Source organism: Neomonachus schauinslandi, chromosome 5 (assembly GCF_002201575.2).
Source record: "Neomonachus schauinslandi chromosome 5, ASM220157v2, whole genome shotgun sequence".
Lineage (NCBI taxonomy): Eukaryota > Metazoa > Chordata > Mammalia > Carnivora > Phocidae > Neomonachus > Neomonachus schauinslandi.
Window position 1 is genome coordinate 169,464,034 of NC_058407.1, and position 12,251 is coordinate 169,476,284.

General features: G+C 40.2%; 1 protein-coding gene across 1 annotated transcript in view; it reads left to right on the forward strand.

Moving 5' to 3' along the window:
* The first annotated feature begins 145 nt into the window (after positions 1-145).
* ZCWPW1 (zinc finger CW-type and PWWP domain containing 1) overlaps positions 146-12,251 on the forward strand; it is a 32,666-nt gene continuing 20,560 nt past the window's right edge. The window contains exons 1-8 of the mRNA XM_044915281.1: positions 146-219; positions 2,484-2,557; positions 5,894-5,952; positions 6,703-6,926; positions 7,348-7,426; positions 8,461-8,575; positions 8,866-9,023; positions 9,227-9,349. Coding sequence (XP_044771216.1) covers positions 5,925-5,952; positions 6,703-6,926; positions 7,348-7,426; positions 8,461-8,575; positions 8,866-9,023; positions 9,227-9,349 — 727 coding nt within the window. The 5' untranslated portion in view covers positions 146-219; positions 2,484-2,557; positions 5,894-5,924. The remainder of the gene's footprint in view (positions 220-2,483; positions 2,558-5,893; positions 5,953-6,702; positions 6,927-7,347; positions 7,427-8,460; positions 8,576-8,865; positions 9,024-9,226; positions 9,350-12,251) is intronic.

Here is a 12,251-nt window from a genome sequence, read left to right on the forward strand (position 1 = left end):
TGGCTCTTCTCTGGTTGCAGATGAAAGTGCTAGGCGCTGCCAATCCTCACACCCGTCGCCTGAGGAGTTTTCTCTTCAGGACGACAGCCAACTCTCATCCCTCCTCAGAATCTCTACCGCAAACCTACCCGCAACAAACAGACAAACAAAAGTCACCCAGTCTTCTGGCGGGCAGCTACGGGCTGAGCGGGAATGAGGATGCTGGTGCCTCCACTGGGGGTGGGGATGCGGGCAGGCAGCTGAGGGGAGATTATCTCATGGCGGGGGTTCCTGAGGTGGAAGAGAGGCTAGCAAGCCATTATTCTATCCACTGAGGGGAGTCAAGGACTTTTGGTTTTGGTACCTTCGATCTTAATTGCCGTTCTTAAGAGCAAATTGGTGAGAGAAGAGAGCGGGAAAATGCGGATCCCCAGAAATTCTTCCCTCTGGTTAGAAAGGTGGAATTAGGACTTTTACTGTTCCAGACCTTGGCATCTTGTGAGGGGAAATGGTGCAGGGATCTGGGGGTTCATAGGAATGTGCTCCTTTAAGTGAAAACACCACACAAAGTCGAGTTAGAGGTCGGTAACGGGCACCTGTGGAAGTGTTGCAGCTGGCAGATAGCAAGAGTTAGAATGAAATCAGCGCTCACGAAAGAAAACCCGTATTTTGGTGCTGAGTGGCCATATCTTTTGTGCTCCCTTGCTCTGAACGAATAAGCTTCAGTTCATTTATTGATAAGATTCTGGACAAGGTTTAGTTCAGGCAGTTACCACAGTAAATGTCTTGGTAGGTGTGGGCAGTAAAGGTAGCTGGAATCTTGTTTTTACCTTCTTTCTTGTGAAATTATGCTCGCTGAGGAAAAAAAGAAAAAACCCACTATGGTTATTAATGGGGGCATGAAAATAAGCAGGAGTCCACATGCCATTAGACACTGATGCCAAAAGGAAATCAGGCTCCAGCTTAAAGGAGATTTTAAATAAAGTTTTCCAGGCTCATGGAGCCTGTGCAGACTGTGTGTCTGAGGACAATTCTAAAGGGTTTACTTGTATTCTTTTAGACCGAGGATTCCAGGAACAATATAAAGAGGGAATAATTGGATAGTTAGGAGAGAGAAATTTGTGAATACATTCTAAATGGGGGGAGGAAGGTTAACGGTTTTTGAAAAATATTGACATGACTGAATTGTTATTTAGCTAGATCAGTTCTCAAGCTTATTGGCCTCAGAACCCTCCTATACTCTTAAAAGTTATGAAGGATTCCAAAGATTGGTTTATAGCTACATATCTTTTATATCTATTGGTATTAACATATTAGAACTTGAAATGAGAACACAAATTATTTAATGTTAAAATATGTTGTAATTAATAATTATGTTGATATAAATAATATTTTTTTTAAAAGATTTTATTTATTTATTTGTTAGAGCGTGGGCGAGAGAGAGTGAGCGAGAGTACAAGCAGGGGTAGCTGCAGGCAGAGGGAGAAGCAGGCTCCCTGCTGAGCAAGGAGCCCGATGCGGGACTCGATCCCAGAGCACTGGGATCATGACCTGAGCTGAAGGCAGCCGCTTAACTGACTGAGCCACCCAGGCGTCCCGATATAAATAATATTTTTACAAAAAACATTTTCCTAAATGAAAGAAATTTAGTGTGAAGAATGGTGGTGTTTTACATTTTTGCAAGTCTCTTTCATATCTGGCTTAATAGAAGACAGCTAGATTTTTATGTTTCTGAATTCAATCTGTTATGATAGCTCGTTTTGGTTCAAGTATATGAGAAAATCCAGCCTAACATGGATAAGTAGTCGGAAAAGGTAGGGGACCCCAGGGGTCTTTGGATCACACTTTGAGAACTGCTGAAGGAGACGATTTCATCTTAAAATCACTGTGATGACCTTTAGTGTTCTTTTTTTTTTTTTTTTTAAAGATTTTATTTATTTATTTGAGACAGAGAGAATGAGAGAGAGAGAGAGCACATGAGAGGGGGGAGGGTCAGAGGCAGAAGCAGGTTCCCTGCCGAGCAGGGAGCCCGATGCGGGACTCGATCCAGGGACTCCAGGATCATGACCTGAGCCGAAGGCAGTCGCTTAACCAACTGAGCCACCCAGGCGCCCAACCTTTAGTGTTCTAAGTGAAAGAAAACTTACTCTTTTTTGGAACACCTCATTCACCTTCCCTTAGTTCCCTTCATTTGTTATTTCCAAGTTCTTTTTCCCCTTTTCACCTTTCTTACTTAAGTTGAGTGGGTAGGATCTGATAGTGCAATTTTCCTTTACTTTCATACTTAAAGCTTTATTGGATTCCCCCCCCCCCTCTCATCTCAGGTAAAAACAGAAACAAAACAAAAAACCCTTCAAATGTTATTCCTGGCTCCAGAGCCCTTGGTTATTTAGTAGCTGGTCAGATGAAAGTTGGTGGTATTTTGTGTATTTATTAACTGTCTGGTTTTAAAAAAATTTCTCTCTCTCTGCACTACATTTTAATATTTCTTATTGTGGAAGAAGAAAATTCATCTGAAACAGAGGAGCAGAGACTTGTCAGAAAGTGACTTCTTGGCTTTCCCTTCTCTATTGATCAGGTTAGATATTTTCTTTAAAAGTAATGTTCTTCATCAAACACACTCTAGATTAAGGGGAATTATTATATAATGCTGCTTATAAATTTACTATATCTTATTATAGTGATCCACAATTTTATCCAGTTGGTTGGGGCGCCAGTAACATACTTTGGCCTAGAGAGGTCAGTATAGGTTTAGATAATGATTTGAACCTAAATGCTGGAAAATTTTCCATTTTTAGGTGGATCAAAACACTCTATTTTATTTAAAGAATTTGGAATAAAAAAAATCACTTTTGATGTGGTAATATCAGCATGTTATAAAATGCTAGAGATATGCAAGGGGGTACAGTAAAAAGCTCTCTTCCACCCCCAGCCACCCAGTTCTATTTCCTAGAGACTCACTTTTGTCAGTTTATTGTGTATTCTTGCAGAGATAGTTTATGAATAAACAACCATATTATGTAGATGCACATTTTAAAAAATCAAATATTGTCATCTCAAATACACTAATTTTCATTTTGCTTTCCCCATTTAGTATAGCTCACCTTGTAATTTATATTATCTTCATAGGGACTTCTCATGATCTTTTTTGGAATTCTGGAATCTGAGAGAAGTGTTTGTCATTTGTGGTCAAATTAATATTCATTTTGCAGCCTAATTTTATTCAGTTTCTAGCTTCTATTTAGAATTACCATAAAGAAGACCAATTTGCTGCAGTGTTTCTCCCCCAGTTACCCACTTGCCTTTTTTCCTAGAGTCAATCGACTTAGGGGTTGGTGGTGATGAGTTAAGATGGAAATAGTGAGGAAATGTGCTCCTTAATACAGAGGAAAAGTAGTTGCTGCAGAGCTGCGCACCTGAATTATTCACATTTATAGAAGTAATACAAGGAACAGAAAAATACCAAAAGATAATTTGAAAATGCACTTAGCCATGTTGTACACACACTAAGTCAAGCCCCCAATACCTTTTGAATTCATCTTGGGATCTAGAGGGAGGAACTCTATACCCTGAAGCAACTGAATGTTCACTATAGTTTGGTCATTTGAGGGTCTAAAATTTTCATATCCTTTAAAGGGATGTGTATATATCTTATATATAAGATCCATTTTATGCTGCTTTTGGGTCTCTTTATAGTGGGAGATGACATAGTTGGAAGACTGAGTTTCAGTTCCAGGGCCTTCAAATTACTCAAAACCAACAGCCAGAAATAAGATCATTGAGCAGAATAGATGTGTTATTAGTAGAATTTAGAGGCAAAAGGCCTGGGTTCGTCTTGGCTCTACCATGTATTAACACTGAGGCTTTGGGCAAATCACTTAATTGCGTTTTGTATATTTTTTTTCATCTGTGAAAAGGGGAGCTGGCACTTTATGACCTCTGTAGACCCTCCCAGAGCTACAATGCTTGTTTTAAAAATAAGAATGGCTTACATGTGTTAAGCCTAAAGAAAACTGGGTGGAAGGGTTATAAGAAGTTGAAGCTGATAAAACCAGGGCATTTTTCTTCTAATTGCTGAGTAGAAATAGTATCGATAGTGGAAAGCAAATTGGAAAAAAATGTACAAATTATTGCAACGTCACAAGATGAGTCTTGGCACTCTGCTAGGCGGTAAATGGCTTATAGCTGTGGGCAGATACTGATCTCTTCAGCCTTTGATGTGGCTGGAGGGCCCCCTACTCCCACCCCTCAGTTGTCTATGGCTGTGAAAAGCCTGATCCTTTTACTCCAGAATACCTGGAAATATAATTTTCTGTGTATTTCAGCGTGTCTTTTTAATATATGCTTTCTATGTGTGCTGTGATATTAAAATGGGTTTGAAGCACTGAATTAGACTATTGGGATATACCATGCCACAGTTAATTAGCACAGACTTTCAAAACCTGAATTGTAATCTATCAATTACCTATTATGTTTAAATCCCTCTAAGCCTCAATTTCTCCAAGTGTAAAAAAGTACCGATCTCAAAGATTTACTGTGAGAATTAAATGAGATGACATATGTAAAGGGGAAAGAATATAGCTGGTGCTCAATAAGTGTCATCTATTATTATTAGTCACAATTTTGGTAATGATGATGAAGCACACTGAAGTGGTATAGAACATCTGCGAGTAGATAGCTGTAGGATATAGAGTGAAGGTATTAGATTCCTATTACTAGCTTCCCTGGGGACCTCTGCCGGTTACCAAATATTTTTGAGCCACAAATAGAGAGAGACTGCTAGAATCCAGCATACTGGAAAATTTATTGGACTAGAAGATCTAAGTAAAGGGTAGATAAAGATTATGGTGATGTTAAAAAGGGAGGGTTCTCTATGCATAGGGACCTCTGAATTAGGTCAGAGAATTGCAGGATTATTTGTATCTTAAGTGTTTAGGAGAACCTTGTGAGATGAGTTTATCCTTCTGAAGAAAACTCTTACTTTTTTTTTTCTTTTAAGATTTTATTTATTTATTTCACAGAGAGAGACAGTGAGAGAGGGAACACAAGCAGGGGGAGTGGGAGAGGGAGAAGCAGGCTTCCTGTCGAGCAGGGAGCCCGATGAGGGGCTCGATCCCAGGACCCTGGGATCATGACCTGAGTCAAAGGCAGACGCTTAACGACTGAGCCACCCAGGCGCCCCGAAAACTCTTACTTTTTAACTCCCAGGACTGTTCCTACTACTACTATTGATGCTTCCATCTGTTAACAACAAGACAACAGGCCCAAAATGCAGTTGCTTCTATTAAGCCCCATGTCACCAAAACAAGACTTAAAGTTTTGGCTCTCCCAGAAATAGAATCTTAGTTTACAGCCCATCAGGAATCACCGATCAGCACTAGTTAGGTAATCTGCCTAACAGACCCCTACCATCTCCTACAGGAAAGTAAACTTGCCATAGCTAATGCCCTTTTTTGCCTAGTGTACCTTCCTTGTTTCTGCTCCTCCTGCCAGTACAAGTCTTTCATTTCGTACATCTCCTCTGAGTTTCTTTGTACCCGCTAGATCAGATGCTGCCCAATTCATGAATCATTGAATAAAGCCAATAATATCTTCAAAATTTACTCAGTGAATTTTTTTTTTTTTAACTCATCGCTACCACTACCACTTCCACTATTGACTAGTGCCTGCCTTATGTAGGACAGGACTCTAGGCACTTAAAACACTGAGGATTGTTGCTTATCTTTAAAACAGTAACTCTCATTATCCCCTGGCATGTGATTGACGCTGCTGAGGAGGTAGAAGTGTAGTCCAGAAGGCCGAAAATGTAGTTCAGGAGTCCCAGGCGAAAGATCCTGAGCCCAAGAAGACAGAGAATAAAGTTTAAAATCATGTTCAATCAGGGTTCTAGCAGTTACTTTCTTTTTTCTAACAGAGGCACAAAGAAAGTGTAGCTTCTGAGCTGAATGATGACAACATTGCAGAGTAAAGAAGGTGAGTCAAGAGTGAAGGAGGTTCACATTTTATACATTTCTCTCAGTTTTCCCTTCTTTCTCAGTCCTTGGTCGTTTCGATGCCCTTCCCACCAAAGGGAAGCTCAGTCCATATATATTTTACGTGCACTTTGTTAAAGTTACTACTTTTCTAGAAACTTTGAGTGAAATGTGTATGACCTAGAAGCAGTCCAGCTCAAGAAATGTACGAGCTCATATGGAGACAAAAGATATTTTAATATCTATAACACAAGTTTGAATGTGGTAAATGCCAACAGAGATGCATGAAGTGTTGTGGAAGCTGAGAAGAAAAAGATACTACTTATACCTGGGAGGATCAGTGTAATTTTCGTTGTACTAGTTTGTTTTCTTTCCCCTCCAATTTTTCTAATTTCCCATAAAATTTTGTTTAAAGTTAAAATGAGCAAATTTTAAAAATTTCCATTTGAAATACTCATCTTCCTGCATGTTCATATTTGTCACCTTTGAACTACTCAGTAGTTCCTAAACTCGGCATCAGAATAATCTAGATGGCCTTGTAAAATGACAGATTCCTAGGCCTCACTCCCAACTATTTCATCTGAATCTCAGGGGGTGGGGTGGGGTGGGAGAGGAGAGGCCTAGTAATCAGATTTTGTTAAAAAGCTCTCTCCAGATAATTCTGATATCCCCAGTCAATGGGCAATGCGAACGCTTTCTGTGCTAGACTCTGTGTTTCATAAATTCCATTTGATAATCAAATTTCTTTCAGAATGTGGGAAGGGGCCAAAGAAAACCTTTGCCCCACCTGCACAAAAATTGCATAGCTTGATGTGCTATAGCCCTAACCCACCCAAGGAGGAGACCCTGGAGATCAGTTCCCCAAAGGCCAGGTCAGAGAAGAAGGAAGAGAAAGCAACCACAGAAAATGGTCCAAGCGGTGGCCAGGAGAATAAAGGAAAGCCTCAAGACAAGCAAGCAGTGAAGAAAGAAAAGGTATCAGTCTCATTGACGGGTTCTAGTGGGACAGTTTCTCCTAGATATCCAGTCTAAACGATCTTTTATGTAGAGGAACTTTCAATTTTTATTCCTTTCTTGGGGCTTCTATTTTCTTCTCCAAGAGATAAAACAAAAAATCTTGATGAAAGCCTTTAGCTGGAAATAATGGCTGGGTAGGGGTTGAGGTGGGATGGAGGTGAGAGTAGATGTGGTCGGAGACTTTAAAAATTTTCCTTTTCTTTTACTCCTTTATTCCCAGGAAATCTGGGATAGAGTGTATAGAATCCTTAGGGACATTGACTTCATGCTTGCAGCCTTGCGAACTTACTGCCTCGTGTAAAAGAGTCTTCCCTGACTGGTCAGAGAGGAGACCCGGGGATAGACGAGTGGTTTTCCTCTTCTGCCCTTGTCTCTGTAGGAAAGAGCAAGTCTCACCAATGCAGAATTTGAGGAGATTGTCCAGATTGTGCTACGGAAGTCCCTCCAGGAGTGCTTGGGTATGGCTTATAGTGAGAGAAGAAGATTTCAGTTAGACAAACTGTTATCTGAGGGGTAGAATAAGTTGACATCTGTTCTCCTTCCTTCTAGTTTCCTAAGTAAGGAAATACTAGATGGACTTTAAAATATTTTTAAATAGTTCATCTTCTATCAACAGGACTATAAACCACCTTAGAAAGGGGGTACAGGCTGTTAGAAAAGTGAGTTACATTGACTTCAGAATAAAAATACAGTCTCAGATTGTTTTTTAAAATGTAACTTAAGGGCGCCTGGGTGGCTCAGTTGGTTAAGTGACTGCCTTCGGCTCAGGTCATGATCCTGGAGTCCCGGGATTGAGTCCCATATCGGGCTCCTTGCTCAGCAGGGGGTCTGCTTCTCCCTCTGACCCTTCCCCCTCTCATGTGCTCTCTCTCTCTCATTCTCTCTCTCAAATAAATAAATAAAATCTTTAAAAAAAATAAAATGTAACTTAAATTCATTTTTACATGTTTACAATCTACTTAGAAACGATAAATTGTATTTCTCGGATTCGAAGAATGTAGTTTCCATCTACCCTTGTATATTTCTGATTCCAATACTGTTTTAACATTATGCTCAGGGATTTGACTTTTGGAATAAAGAACTCTATAGTGTAGGCCCTGAGGACTTCACCGTATGTCCTGAGGAGAAGGGGAATAGTTTGATGTTTTCAGCTATTCGTAGGTGTACTTCTATTCTTAGAGAAAGTTTCAGGAACAAATGATATAAAACACAGTGGTGTAAAATTTCTGGTATATACACAAAATAAAATTGACATTACCTGGCTATCCTGGAATAAGGCAGATCAATCTGGAAAGACTTGCCGAAAGATACAGATTTGTAGTTTTTTTCTGAGAATTTAAAGACTTAAAGTTCTGTGATAATGACAAAACTCCAAAGGTGGGCTCTTCCAGATAACAGGTGGAAGACATTTTAATGGAAGGCTGCCATTTGGAAATAATCGAATCAGTATTTTCTTAATTGCTTCTCTGCATACAGTATTTTGTTTTGGGAGAGATGGGATCTAGCCTTGATTTTGCAGATACTTCCTGTGCCCAGCCCATAAGATGCACCCAATTAGACAAGGAACCAAGAATTGCTTCTTCTACTGATAATGACAATGCTGATGGGTAAGTTTATCCCAGTGAGGCGAGTTGATCACAGGGTGGACTTAGCATTGGTAAATGGTTATCTGTCTATCTAGTCGTTCTCATATCTCTATGAATTTCTCTCAGGAAAGATACCTGTTTGAATTGGGAAAAATAGGCAAGTAGATGGATAAAATGGCCTCAGGAAGCCTTAGAGAGCCTAGGATTCTTCTATCTTCCTGACTTTTACCCTTGGGTTTTTTTTTTAAAAGGAGGGTATGACATATTCCTCCTTATTGCCTTTTCATTAAAGAAAAAAATATTATTTTCAGAGAGAGGGTAATGGCACCACATATTCTAGAGATTTCAGCCACTGAGGAAGCTGGAGTAACCTCTGTGATAAAGAGATCTAAGCCAGGCCAGCCGGATCCTGCACCCTCTGAGAAGAAATTCAACAGATCTTCCCTAAGCAAAGGAAAGAAGGGAGCTCGTAAGTACAGTCAGATATACTTTGACATCTGGCTCAAGTACCTATGGCACAGAATTAGGGAATGGGACAGTGGACAGACAGAGAATCTTCAGCCCAAGGCTTGAAACTCTTAGGCTATGATTCTTCTTCCTTCTTTCACTGGCCCTTACTATCTACATTCTCTTCATCTCCCTACCCTACAATGTTTTGTTTTGTCTTCCCAGAAGATGAGAAAATGGAAAAGGCCCAAAGTGGACATGAGCAGAGACAGAAAGACCAACTGAAAAAAACAGTTCAAGATGACTCTCAGACCAGAAACCGACAAAAAGGAGAAGGCGGTGGTTTTGGTGAGTTCAGCATGATTGGGAAAACTTACCTGGGCTTGAAAATTGAAGATAGAGACAGAGAGAGGCAAGGGTTGGGTTGCTGGAGGAAATTCTGCAAAGACTGTAATTTATCTCTCATAGCTACTTGTCAGGGATATGCCATGGAAGAGAAAGAATTCATTAATTCATTTATTCAGTCATATAATCCATAGTTGTTGGGTGCTTACTATATACCAGCAATTTTAGGAGGTGCTGAATAAATTCAGAAGAAATTAATATATGCCTGTTGGAAGGGAAGCAGGCTTGTGAGGAAGGCAAACAAGAAAGCTGCAAGTCGGGAGTAGATCTGGAAAAGTTTCCAAGAAAAGATACGTTTTGAGCCATATGTCAGAAGTATAATTTAGTCAGGTGAACTGAGGTGGGGATGGGGGCCAGAGTGATATTTATTGGCAAAGTTATGGAGGAGAGCTAATGGTTGTAGCTTTTGGGTGTATGGGGGTGGGTAGGAGGTTGTAGGGGGAGATAAGGCTAGAAGCATGCAAGGGCCTTACATGTCAGGCTAAGGAATTTTAATTTAATTTAATTTAATTTTTTTTTTGAATTTTATTTTAAAAGTAAAGAGGAGGGGTGCCTGGGTGGCTCAGTCGTTGGGCGTCTGCCTTTGGCTCAGGTCATGATCCCGGGGTCCTGGGAATGAGCCCTGCTTCGGGCTCCCTGCTCTGTGGGAAGCCTGCTTCTCCCTCTCCCACTTCCCCTGCTTGTGTTCCCTCTCTTGCTGTGTCTCTGTCAAATAAATAAATAAAATAAAATAAAATAAAATAAAATAAAATAAAAAGGTAAAGAGGAACCACTGGCATTAAGTAGGGAAAACTTGGTAAGATTTGTATTTTAGAAGGCTCACCCTGGCACTGGCATGGAAAATGAATTGGTGGGAGCACAGCTAGACCCACAGAAATAGTGATCCAAGTGAGGAAGACAGTAGCAGTGAAGAAGAAGAGACAACGTTGAGATTTTTAGGAGGAAAGACCAGTATGGTATGGTTGCCAGTTAGATCTGAGAGGTGAAGGAGAGTGAGGCTTCAGGATGATCCTGTTTTCTGACCTGAGTGGCTGAAAGAACCATCATTTGAAATGGAGAATATAGAAGAAAGAGCACATTTCAGATGGTGAATTCAACTTTGAACAAGTTAGGGGATCTGTGATGAGCTTTAGCATCCAAGAAAGAGCTTTAGTATCCAAGAAAGAGATCTGGGAATACGGATTTGGGAATCTGGATGAAATTTTCCAAGAGGAAGACATGGAGAAGAACAGTGAATAGAAAACCCATAATGTTTAGGGGGAATATAATGTTTAGGGTTGAGCACAGGAAGAACTGCATGGGGAGAAAACTAAGAACTAAGAGAAAACTTATGGACGTGGAAGGAGATCTAGGAGAGTATGACATCACAGATGTCAGGGTAGGAGAAAATTTCAAGAAAGAGGAAGCGTTTAGCCTTGTCCAGTGCTGCTACAGAGACATCGGAGGATAAAGATTTGAAAATGCTCAATGATGTTACAGTTAGGAAGTTACTAAGGTCTTGATTAGAGCACTCATATGGGTTGGTAAGGGTGAATGGCCAGTTTAGCTGGTTGAAGAATAAGTACTTTTTCAATTAGTTTAGATGTGAAAACCAGGATGAAGAAAATGGTGAACAGAGGGGAGTGGGTGTAGAGTTGAGGGGCGGCTTTTCTTTTTTTAACTTTCTTTTAAAAGAAAGAGACTTGACCTGTGTGTTGTTAGCATATGTATATGCTGAGGGAAAATTGTTTATAAAGAAGGAAAGATTGGGGTGACTGGGTGGCTCAGTCGGTTAAACATCCGACTCTTGATTTTAGCTCAGGTCTTGATCTCAGGGTTGTGAGTTCAGTGCCCGTGTTGGGCTCCACTCTGGGCACGGAGCCTACTTAAAAAAAAAGAACAAAAGAGAAGACATTGAAGGGAATGAGAAGAGAGCCACAGGGCTTATTCTTAGAAAGGACACTTTAGCCTTTGAGATTAGATGGAAGGAAGATAAACATGGATATAGATTTATTTATTCTTTTAACAATAGTTATTAATGTCTTATGTTCTATTCCAGGCAGTGTGCTAGGTATTGGAAATACAGTGGTGAACAAAATAGATAATCCTTTCTTTCATAGAACTCATGGTTTTAGTGTATTGGGTAATAAACAAATATAGGTTATAACCATGATAATTTTGGGAAATTTTAGAATGAGAAATAAAAGAGATCAGATGATGTGTTAGTATGTTTAAAATTTTGAAAATAAATACACTTAACAATGTGGGGGGAAAACAGGCTTGCACCAAAAACAGGCTTGTAGGTACTTGAAAGAAAACTCTAAAAAAAAAAAAGAAAGAAAGAAAAGAAAACTCTAGGCAGGGGCATCTGCGTGGCTCAGTCGTTAAGCGTCTGCCTTTGGCTCAGGTATGATCCAGAGGTCCTGGGATCGAGCCCTGCATCGGGTTCCCTGCTCAGCCGGAAGCCTGCTTCTCCCTCTCTCACTCCCCCTGCTTGTGTTCCTGCTCTTGCTATCTCTGTCAAATAAATAAATAAAAATCTTAAAAAAAAAGAAAAAGAAAAAGAAAACTCTAGGTATCACACAGGATAGTCCAAGGCAATAAACTGCTTCTTGTGTTATGATGACATGGTAACATAAGGAGCCGGAGGTGTAAGTCTCATTTGGGCAATTGGGTGGTCTGGGTGGCAGTGTTCCATCTCCTGCACCTCTCAGTATTAAGGCAAGGATTGGATTTTCACTGGGAAATGGAAAGTCCTCTCCTTAGGCAGTGCTCATTGAGTCAAATTGTGATTGTCGTGAATATGTAAGCCTCTGGCTGTAAATGGACTGCTCTTCCTGTTTCTTCCAGTTGCCAGGGACAGGTG